The sequence below is a fragment of the Leptonychotes weddellii genome, chromosome 11, assembly GCF_054177405.1.
Source record: "Leptonychotes weddellii isolate Sample4059 chromosome 11, ASM5417740v2, whole genome shotgun sequence".
In the NCBI taxonomy this organism is placed as follows: domain Eukaryota; kingdom Metazoa; phylum Chordata; class Mammalia; order Carnivora; family Phocidae; genus Leptonychotes; species Leptonychotes weddellii.
In genome coordinates, this window is record NC_138379.1 from 614,576 (window position 1) to 624,896 (window position 10,321).

The 10,321-nt window shown below is 67.5% G+C and overlaps 1 protein-coding gene across 1 annotated transcript in view; it reads right to left on the reverse strand.

Annotated features, from left to right (window-relative positions):
- Positions 1-1,348: 1,348 nt before the first annotated feature.
- The window catches only part of MUC6 (mucin 6, oligomeric mucus/gel-forming), a 10,711-nt gene continuing 1,738 nt past the window's right edge, over positions 1,349-10,321 (reverse strand). The window contains exons 2-28 of the mRNA XM_081798442.1: positions 9,258-9,320; positions 8,592-8,832; positions 8,397-8,523; positions 8,186-8,276; positions 7,999-8,108; positions 7,623-7,830; positions 7,306-7,428; positions 6,872-6,992; positions 6,606-6,744; positions 6,400-6,504; positions 6,210-6,282; positions 5,984-6,121; positions 5,611-5,772; positions 5,429-5,523; positions 5,211-5,343; positions 4,876-5,125; positions 4,733-4,785; positions 4,529-4,638; positions 3,927-4,078; positions 3,640-3,781; positions 3,446-3,556; positions 2,871-3,056; positions 2,555-2,794; positions 2,316-2,472; positions 2,075-2,215; positions 1,852-1,914; positions 1,349-1,398 (exon numbers count right to left, since the gene is read on the reverse strand). Of these exons, the coding sequence (XP_081654568.1) occupies positions 1,349-1,398; positions 1,852-1,914; positions 2,075-2,215; positions 2,316-2,472; positions 2,555-2,794; positions 2,871-3,056; positions 3,446-3,556; positions 3,640-3,781; positions 3,927-4,078; positions 4,529-4,638; positions 4,733-4,785; positions 4,876-5,125; positions 5,211-5,343; positions 5,429-5,523; positions 5,611-5,772; positions 5,984-6,121; positions 6,210-6,282; positions 6,400-6,504; positions 6,606-6,744; positions 6,872-6,992; positions 7,306-7,428; positions 7,623-7,830; positions 7,999-8,108; positions 8,186-8,276; positions 8,397-8,523; positions 8,592-8,832; positions 9,258-9,320 (3,584 nt within the window). The remainder of the gene's footprint in view (positions 1,399-1,851; positions 1,915-2,074; positions 2,216-2,315; positions 2,473-2,554; positions 2,795-2,870; positions 3,057-3,445; positions 3,557-3,639; positions 3,782-3,926; positions 4,079-4,528; positions 4,639-4,732; positions 4,786-4,875; positions 5,126-5,210; positions 5,344-5,428; positions 5,524-5,610; positions 5,773-5,983; positions 6,122-6,209; positions 6,283-6,399; positions 6,505-6,605; positions 6,745-6,871; positions 6,993-7,305; positions 7,429-7,622; positions 7,831-7,998; positions 8,109-8,185; positions 8,277-8,396; positions 8,524-8,591; positions 8,833-9,257; positions 9,321-10,321) is intronic.

A 10,321-nucleotide genomic window follows, 5' to 3' on the forward strand; every position in this document is an offset into this window, starting at 1 on the left:
GAGGGTGTGGGGACTGTGCTGTAGGTGTACTTGTGAGCGTTGCCGTGTCCTTGGGTCTGTGGTCACTTGGGGCGGGGGTGCTTGTGGTGGGTGGGTGCTCTCCTGCTATGGCCATGGAGAAGTTGAACGGAGTATAGTTAGTGCGGTGTGCTTGGGGTTGGGTTTTGGGGGTGCCCCCCGCCTTTTGGACCAGCTTGGCCACGGAGCCCCACACGGACCCATATAGCTTTGGTGGGTTCCAGGCATATGTGCTTCTGCCCCTTTTTGGGGACAGTCATGTGGGGTGTGCTTACTTGGTGGGGGTCCTGTGTATATTTCTGAAGTTCCTGGGGTCTGTGGTAATGCCGTGCTGTGCTCTGTGGACTGAGCTGTGGATTGTGCTGCTGAGCTGAGTGTGGATGCTGTGGAGTTCGTTGTGGCCTGCGTCGCTGTGGGTCCTGTGGCCGTGGACTTGAGAGTCGCCGTTGGGGCTGGTGCCGAAGTGGCCCGTGTGGCGATGGCAGAGAGGGTTCGCGGTGAGTCGCAGGGAGCAGTGCTCAGAACATTCCTCCAGAGCCCTCCGCGCTTTCCCGCTGAATCTGAGCTCACTGCCCCCGCTGTACCCTGTGGGAGGCGTGTGCCTTCCCCCAGCCGACCCCCTGGCCTCCCTGGCTGGCCCTGGCTTGAGTGGCCACAGTGGTGTTTTCAGGGACCCCATGCTTGCTGGGCCACCGCCTCCCTGTCCACCCGCCCTTGCTAACAGGGTGAATGTCTCGTTCCCCCATGGTTTCCGGGAAGCTGGAAGGGGTTCTGCTGCGTGGGGGGGGGGGCGGGCTCCCAGGGATCCTCGAGGTGGCCCGTCCTACGTGTTTTGTATCAGGAGTATCAGGCAGCAAAGAATGGTCACATTTTGTGACAGGTCATCCTCAGAAAAAGCCTTTCATGGAAACCGAGCTCCAGTCCCAAGCACAGGGGACTCTGTGTCTGCGAAGGAGCTCAGTGGAACGTTCTCTCGGGGGCAGTGTGGGCCCCGGTCCGTCACCCTGAGCTCCCTGTCAGCCCTGCTGTTGTCCATGGCTGCCCGGGGCGGGGGTTGCGGTGGGCCTGCTGGGGGCAGGCTCTGTGTGCCCCCTCCCCCCTGACTTCCTGGGGGCGGTACCTGCTGCTCCCTCCGTGCAGAGCGGCCCCAGGGGCAGCCCAGGCTCGGTGTCCGCCCCAGCCTACACCCGCTGCTGGGGACACAGGGACGGCAGTGTCGGTGGCCAGGGCCCTGGGCACCCAGGCGCCCGGCAGACACAGCCTGGGCTGGCCAGGGGCCATCCTGCCGAGCCAGGCTAGAGCTGGCGGTGGGCCTGCTTCACCTTGGCACCTAGTGTGTGTAGTCACCTGTGGTGGGCCTTGGCGTGGTGGGCGGCGACACTGCAAGGAGAGGGGAAGTCAGGAGCGCTGCCCCTGCCCAGCTGAGGACCCAGGGGGACGGAGCCGCCACAGAGGGGCCTGGGCACCTGCTCCTGGTCCCCGTCCCCATCTCTTGCCCTGTCCCGTCCCAGCGTAGTCAGCGATCCAGGCGAGCTGGTGCTGAATCCCCAGCGGCTTGCTGCTCTGTGCCCACACACCCCAGCGGGATGGCAGGGTCGGGTCTGCCCTGGGGCCGCTGATGGTTGGGAAGGGGAAGAGAGGGCAGGCTGGTGCTTTTCCCGTTTCTGCTGCCCTGGCCCCGGTTGCCTGGGTCCCTGGGAGTCTCCGCACCCGAGGGCACGTCTTGTGGGGGGTCTGCCGGGAGGCTGGCCTCAGGTCCGTGTGGGGGCTGGCCGCTCCAGCCAGAGGCTGGTGGGTGTGGGGCGTGGGGCCTGGGCGGCGTGCGGAGCTTACCGCAAGGAACGCAGCTCCCCGTGTTGTGGTCGAAATACTCGTGCTGGGAGCAGTTGTAGCAGCCTGGAGAGGGGGTGGCACAGAGGGTGACGGGGAGGCCCCTCTCCCCTGCCTGTCCACGCCCAGTCCCCTGCCTCTGCCCGAAGCCTGGATGCAGGACCCCCTCGTCACACCCCCAGGCTCCGACCCCGCCCTCCTGCAGGCCGCGCTCTCTCGGCCGTACCTTCGGTGTTGGTGTCTGGGAGGCTCTGCGGGTGCTCGGGGCAGAGGCATGGCTGGTAGTGCCATGTGCAGTTGGCCTCCTGGCCGTACCGGTACGCGCCGTCCCCCAGAGCGTGGGTGTTGTAGAAGTCACAGTAGACGGCTGGGAGAAGGGGCTCCTGTCAGGCCCTCGGCATGCGGGCCGGGGGCCCAAGCCCGCACCCGTGCCCGCCCCGGAGAGTGGGCCCGGGCGGGGCACTCACGGCAGAAGTCCGGGGTCCTCCAGTCCACGCACGCGCCCTTGTCCAGGCAGGCCTTGGCGTAGGCGGCCACCGCGTCACACAGGCACTCACAGTCCCCGCGTGTGTCACAGCCACACGCGTCTTGCACACAGGCCTCGTAGTAGGGCAGGCGGTACACCTGTGGGAACGGGCCCTCAGTGCCTGCCCCGCGGCCCGCGCTGCGCTGGGAGCCGGGTCGCGGGCCCCGAGGGCGGGCCCACCTGGCTGTGGCAGGCGGCGAAGGTGGGGCTGTTGATGATGCTGCACTTGCGCTCTGCCCAGCTGCGGCGGAACGTGTTGAGGCTGCAGGGGTCCAGCGCGAGGCTGGTGTCCCCGCACAGCGGGCTGTCCTTCCACGAGTTCACGAATTCCAGCTCACTGGATGCCACGTAGTTGCTGCGTGTCTCAAAGTCGTCCTTCATGTTCCCATTGTAGTTACCGCACAAGCCGCACAGCGCATCCTGTGGGGGGCTGGCGTCAGGCCGGGCGCTGCCCCTGCCCCGTGGATGGCCCTGGGCCGTGGGGCAGCCCCGGTACCTGGGTGGTACGCGTAATCCTGATGAAGACAGTCATGCGCTTGTTCCAGACGAGGGTCATGTTGTACCTGTTGCCGATGGCGATGTCCAGCACCAGGTTCAGGGACCCGGTGTTGACCCGCAGGCGCACATGGGGGTCCTCCCCGCGGACCGTGTAGTTCCTGTCCGCCAGCATGACGGACAGGCCCTGTGGGGCGGGGCTGTCACGCGGCTGCCTGTCTCCGTCCTGGCAGCCGCTGAACGTCGGTGGGCTCTGCGTGCCCTGCCCAAGCTGTCTGAGGCAGGGCGGACCCCATCTGTTAAGGGAGCGTGTGGGCCTGTGCCTGCCCAGGGCCATTCTCCGCTGGGGGCCTGCCCTCTAGAAACTGCTCTTGGCAGAACGTTCCAGAACATGGTGGAAACTGCACCAAGGGCCGAGGGTCAGGTTTCTGGGAGAAGCCCTTCCCTTTGCACGGCTGTCCAGCCCCAGGAGACACTGCTGCCCGCCATGCAGACGGGGGGCCCGGGGGCACCAGGAGGCCAGGACCTGGGGGTCTGGGGGCTGAGGTGTGGGGAGGCCCCACCCGACCCACTCACCCCCACGAAGATCTTGATGGCCCGGGAGCAGGTGACGCCTGACTTCCCACACACAACGTTCTCCGTCAGGACCTTGAAGGTGGGCTGCGAGTTGTTGGCCCCGCAGCCGTCCTGTGGGGATGCGGGCGCTGAGGAGGAGCCCGCCTGCTGGCCCCTGGGGTCCCCACCCCCCACAGCCCAGGGTGGGGCCTTACCGTGGTCAGGATGTACCCACAGCTGCCGTCGAACATGAAGCGCTGACCATCGAAGGTGACCACGTGGCCCTCCCCGTAGAGGGTGCAGGTGGATGAGCAGCGGGTGCTCTGCCAGCAGACCCATTTCCCCCTGGAGCAGGTGCTGGGGGGGAGGTGGGCCATCGTGGGGCTTCAGGGGGACCGCGCCACACTTGCATTCCCACTGGACCCTGACCTTGGTGGGGTTGCTGGGGCACCCCAGGGACAGCCGTGGGCCACCGGGGCTCTGGGCTCAGGCTGTGGCTCACCATGTCTTACAGTCGGTGTGGAGCTGGGCGCCCCGGGGGTAGGAGACCCCCGCAAACTCGCACGGACATTCCTCGGGGGGTACGCACTGCCCAGGGGCATTCTCGTAGAGCCCCTTGGCGCAGACACAGCCAGGCTCACACTTGGTGGGTACCTGCAGGGAGAGGGTCAGTGGCCCCTGGGAGGGTGGCTTCGCCTACTGCTGCCATCGCCCCAGGCCCTTCGGAGACCCCCGATACTCCTCCCTGTCTGTTCCCGGTGTCCGCCCCTGCTCCAGGCCTCTCAGCGAAGCCACCAGGCAGGTTCTGGTGCTTCTGTGTCACTCATGAGCTTGTGCCCCCCACCAGGCCCACAGTCCTCGGGGAGCCCCCCCACAGGCACCCCCACCTTCCAGCCGCCAGAGCCACTGCTGAGCCTCTCAGCCCCCTTTGGGCACCGGCCACCCTCATCACAGGGTGACAGGGACAGACGGACAGCGTGGCCCTGCCCTCCTGGGGGTTTGTGAAAACCCTCTCATGGTCCAGGGAGAGGCCCTGGGCGTGGCTGTCTGGTGGCGACTGCCCTCTGCGGAGTGCCCTTGCCCCTCGCTCGGCCCCAGCCTTACGCAGGGGGTGCCGGTGGCCAGCATTTGACATGTAGGGGCACAGGCCGCCCCAAATGTGTTCTCCGAAGACTCGCCACAGGCCTGGAAGGTCTTGGGGGCCGAGCAGCTTGCTGCAGGGAAGGGGGCAGAGCTGGGGTGAGGTGGGCTCGGAGGGACCACCACACCGGGCAGCCCAGGCCCGCCGGCCTCAGTGCAGCTACGTACCCAGGAGCATCTGTGGGCGCCCCGGGCAGCTCAGCCTGCCGTTGATGCAGTGGCTGCAAGAGGTAGGCTGTGTGAGCGCGCTGGTTCCGGGTTGGGGGCTGCCGGCCAGGCTGGGCCGGCCCCCCGGGGAGCCCCGTGCTCACCAGATGACACCGTTGACCATGGCGGACTGGTCAGCCAGGATGTACTTGCTGCTGTCCAGGAGGCAGGGGCACTGGGCCTTGCGCACGCACTGGGCCTTGTGGTTGAGGTAGGTGCCCTCGGGGCAGTTGCAGCCATCCACGGGCACGGCACTCGGATGGCACTCGGCGGTGCGGTCAGACAGTGATAGGCACGTGCGGCCGCAGGCCCGGACGTCATAGCCGAACGTCTGGTTGCCCATGCAGGGGGTGGCTGTGGGGGGACTGGGGTCAGGCCCTCGGGGGATGCTGCGTGCCTCTGCCCCCCTCCCACCCTGCTTGCGCCCGCCGGCACGCACTGCAGTTGTCCACGCTGCTCCTCCAGCCCCTCAGCGGGATGCCGTGGGCAGCACACGTGCGGGCGTAGTCACTCAGGGCGGCGCACACGTGTGGGAGGGTCTCCTCATAGTTGCAGGCCTGGTACACGCACCTCTGCGGTGGACACGGCTTGTTAGCTGGGCTTCCGTCCCCCCCAGCCCCAGGGCCCGCCCCCTGGGGTGCTGCTGGCCCTGCCCACCTTGTAGAAGGGCCTGGGGTTCACCGTGGCATGGCACCTCTCGAACACTGTGTCGTCCCTCACCAGCACTGAGCAGTGGGTCTCTGCACACACCTCTGGGGGGACGGGGGAGGCATGGGTCTCTCGCTCACCCGGCCTGGGCCTCGTGCCCACCCACAGACCTCCCAGGGCCCGGCACTCACTGTTGAGCTGGCTCATGGAGCAGGGGTCTGTCTCGCGCTCCAATGAGGCCGGGCAGTTCCCCGTCCGCCAGGAGTCCACGAAGAGCGAGGCGGTGCCCTCCACGATGCCCGTGCTGGCCATGAAGTCATCCGTCGTGTCCCCATTGAAGGTGCCGCAGAGCCCTGTACCAGCCGGGCCGTGAGGGGGGCCAGCCTGTGCTCCTGCCCTGCCCTGCGCTCTGAAGCCCCTCTCCTCCCGTCACCATGCCTGGGGCACGAGGCTGTCACCAGCCCCAGGAGGGCCAGCCTGGGGTCGTGAGTGCTGGACATGCAGGGCTCTCTTGGGCCTTTTCTCTGCTGTGGCCACACTGGGCAGGGACAGGGAGGGGCTCACCTCTGGTCTGGCCTCTGAACTGGGGCCCGACAGTGACATACACCTGGAACACGGGCTCTAGCTGGATCACGAGCTCCAGGCCGAAGGTGGTGGTCATCTGGAGGTGGGTGGACGTCTGCCTGAAGACTGTGATGTTGCCTGGGGGGAGAGGGGGCTCAGGAGGCAGCCTGCTTGGGGACTCTGGCCCAGTGAGGACCTAGGTGCCGGGCAGGGGCTGAGGACATACGAGTCTTGTACGGTAGCCACTTGGTGTTCCCGTTGTTGGTGAGGACCTCGTCCCGAGAAATCACGATTTTGTCCTAGAGGGAGGGTGGCCCGAGTCACGGGTGCCAGGAACAGGGGGAGGCCTCCCCTCCTGCAGGCCCGGCGGGACATAGCGGGGTGGGTGCAGCGTCCGCGTGGCGGGGTGGTCTTACCTCTCTGGACATGTAGATGACGGCAGCTAGGGCCGTCTCCGAGGGGGAGTACCCAGACTTGTCGTACGAGGCCACGAGGGAGCCCCCGTCGGGGAGCTGCGGGCTCTGGGAGGGGGGTGAGGCTTAGCCCAGGTGGCCGCGGGTTGTCCTCGTGACCCCCCCGCAGTCACCCCTGGGGCGGGCCCCCTGGTAGTGGCGTGTCCTACCTGGAGGAGGGTGTAGGTGCAGGCGCCGTGGAAGCGGTAGGACCGGGCGTCGAACGTGGTGACGAAGGAGCTGCCTTGTAGGGAGCAGTGCCGGGGGCAGGGCTGCTCTGTGCACGTCCAGCGGCCCATGGTGCAGTGGCTGCAGGCGGGGAGGGCTTACCCAGATGGCACCCCCAGACGCTCCAGACTGAGGCTGCCCCAGGACCCCTGTGTCCCCCCTCATCCCCATCCTGCCCACCTGCCCCTGCAAGCTGCCCTGCACTTACCAGGTCTGGCAGGCAGCGGTCACGACCTCCCCGGGGGCGTAGACCACCCCGTTGAGCATACAGGGGCACTGGGTGATGGGCACGCAGGTGTGGTTTTTGGAGACATCATCAAGAACCATCCCTGCGGGAGACGGGTTTCCTGGACCTGTGGCTAGATGCCCCCCCCACCCCCGCACTGGCAGCCCTTTGTGCCCATGTGCCCAGACCCACGTGCTGCTTCTGGTTGGATCAAATCCCACGTCTTCCTAGCAATCTCTTGGACCCCCAGCCACACCATCCCACTGCCCCGCCCGCAGGGCCTGTGGGGTGGGGGCAAGCCCTTCCCTTCCCTGGGGCGGGACAGGCCTGGCTCTGTTGTGTTGGGGTCAGGTAGTGGCCTACCCTCGGTCTCCGGGTGAGTTTCGAGGGGCCCCAGGGGGAGCGGTTGCCCTCACCTTCGGGACAGAAGCAGCCGAAGGTGCAGAAGCTGGAACAGGTGTGCTGTGGGTTGGAGCAGGTCTTGATGCAGGCCTCGCCGCATTCTTGGTACACCTGGTTGGCCGGGCATGGGCCCACAGCTGCAGGCACATGCAGCCTCTGTGACGGGGGCCGGGGTGCCCCAGCGCCCCCGCCATCTGCCCTGCCCCCGCCAAGGACCCAGCCCCGCCCTCCTTCGCCCAGTCCCCTTCCAGCTCACAGACAAGGCGGGGTCGGAGCCTGGGGGTCGGTGCCTGGGGCCCTGGCCCTCCCTGCCGCCCTTCCCAGCACTCACAGCAGAGGCCAGGGCGGCGCCAGCTCCTGACAGCCTGGCCAGCCACGCGGCACCGGCGTGAGTACTCGGACAGCGTGGCACAGCTGCAGTTCCACTGGCCTGGCAGGACGCACTCGGCCATGTCCGCCTGGCAGCTCAGCACGAATGGCTCTCTGGGCACGTTGCACTCGGGGGCCACCCGGGTCAGCAGCTCAGTGCAAGTCTGGGCCTGGGCAGAGGACCACGCCGGGTCATGGGGGTCAGGGCCACCTCCCACACCGGCCTCGGAAGCCTGGGGGCGTTGTTGGCCTCGGAGACCCTGTCAGACCTCGGGGGCCAGCCCCCGCCGTGGCTGAAGGGCTCCCAAGGCCCCTGGGGTCCCCGCGGCCTCACGTACGTGCTCTGCCTGTGGGACCTGGGGGCTGGTGACGGGCGTGTATGTGCAGATCTCCTTGGGGTCATCCAGCGTCTGGAGGGCAGCGTACATGTGCGGCTCCAGCAGTTTGCCTGGGGGTGTGGGGTGGGGTGGGGTCAGCACCGTGGGGGCCGGGCTGCAGGGACTCTGGGCCCCAGCCCCCTCCTACCGTCCTCGCTCAGGAACTCGTCGGTCTGCTTGCCATTGAAGTCCCCACAGAGACCACACAGCTTGCCCATGTGCCGTTTCTCCACCAGCACCTGTGGGTGGGCAGGTGGGCACTGCCGTCAGGGCGCCCCAGGACCCTCGCCCACCAGCAAAGCCCAGGCAGGCTGCTGGATTCGGACCACCCAGCCCACTGCCGCCGCCAGCGTCCTCACCAGCAGGTGACTGCCCGGGCCCCACATGACCACCAGCTCCAGCTCTAGCTGCTTGGCCACCAGCTGCACACTCTGGCCAAAGGGTGTGATCTGGAGCCCGTTGCTGGAGTAGGGCAGGCTGACGACCCTGCGGGACAGAGTGGTCAGGGGCCGCCCCCTGGCTCCCCAGCCTCCAACCCCAGCCACGTGGCCTACCCCACATCCTTCACGGAGATGACTGCCTTCTGCACGGTGACCACAGAGGCCCCCAGCTCCACAATGACCCGGGAGATGTTCCCGCTGGGCCCGCGCCGTAGCTGGACACTGAAGGTGGACGGTGCGTCCTTGCAGATGGCCGCAAAGACGTAGTTGCAGGTTCCCGGGAAGTCATACACATGGCCGTCGAAAGTGGAGAAGTGGCCGGCCCCCCATGTGGAGCACTGACCCTTGTCTGGAGCTGTGGAGGTAGTGGGCAGAGTCTTGGAGCCCTGTGCCTGCCCTGGTTGGTGGGGCAGGCATGGGGGGTCCTGACCCCATGAGCTGGGCCCCCGGGGAGCCCATGCTGGCCTCCCAAGTTCCAGGTGCTTCCGGGTTGGGCAGGAAAGAGCCCCTGCCCCCCCCGCCCAGTGCCAGCCCCGCTGTGGGCTGGGTCTGCCTCCCATCCCAAGCCCCTGTCTCGGCTGGGGTCTGTAGGACCTGCACGGGGCCCCCAGCCCTCCTGGCAGCCCGGGCTTGTTTCCCTTCTGGGCGAGGGGCTGGCTAAGTCTTCCCGTGGCTGGATCTCCCTCATGGAAACCCCGGGCCACGGCCACTCTGTGGTAGGGCCGTGGCGCAGGGGCTCTGGGTGACTCTGGAGGACGGGAGGCTGCCTGTGGCCCTCACCTGTGGGTGGGGAGTCCTGCAGCCTCCGGAGGCCTGGGTGCACAGAGGAGGTTTCATTTAGACCTGTGTGGACGGGGACTGTGGTCAGTGATGGCACCGCCCGCCTTCCCCCTCCGTGGGCAGCGTGTCGGCCTGGAGCGAGGCGCTGGCCGTCAGGCCTGGGCCTGGCTCTTCATGCCCCTCTGAGTAGCCCGGTTCAGCTGCTCATTCGGGCACTAGCCGGTCACGTCTGCATGGGATCCCTGCGCATGTGGAATGGCAGGACGCCAGGGCCTGAGGGTGAGGGGATGCCCGTCGCCAATGCTGGATGGTTGGAGCGGCCCCCGGGGGGGAGGGCGAGAGGTGTGCGGCCGTCTGCCGGTCCTCTGGGCGGAGTGGGGGCAGGGGTCCCCGGGCCTGCAGCACCCGCTGGTCTGCCTGCCAGGCTCCCGTCACTCGGTACCTGCTCATCCCCCACATGCTCCAGGCCCCTCTGGGGTTTGAAAAGGAGACCCCCCCTGCCCCCGCAGGACAAACAGGCAACCCTGACAGGCCGGGATCCAGGCAGTGCTGGCTCCTGGGTGGGCTCCTGTGGGTCTGTGGTTCATGTGGACCACAGGGGTGCTTATTGTAGGTGGGGGGCCTGCGCTGGGAGGGGCCTGGTGGGCTTTGCGCAGGAGGCGGTGGGAGACCTGGGGAAGGGTGTGCGGCCACCTGACAGCGCAGGGCTGGGGTTGGCGTGCAGCTGTCCCGGCGGCACCCCACCCCTGTGCTCCCAGGGGTGAGGTCTGAGGCTCCCCAGTGGGCTTCTCCCTCTACCAGGCTCTGAAAGTGGTTGCTTTCCTGCTTCCTTCTTCCCAGACAGTCCTCCCGGCCCCTGCCCTGGTCGGCGCTCCCATCCTCCAGACCCTGTGGAGCCCTCAATTCTGCCATGGCTCCCACCTGGTTCAGCAGCCCATGTGGCTCTTGGGGTCCTGACCCTGCCCACTCCCCCACTCTGCTCAGCAGTGTTCATGGGTCTCGGCGTGATGCCAGGGAACAGGGACAGCGGCCCGGCAGCCCAGGGGTCCCCAGATGGCTGTGTT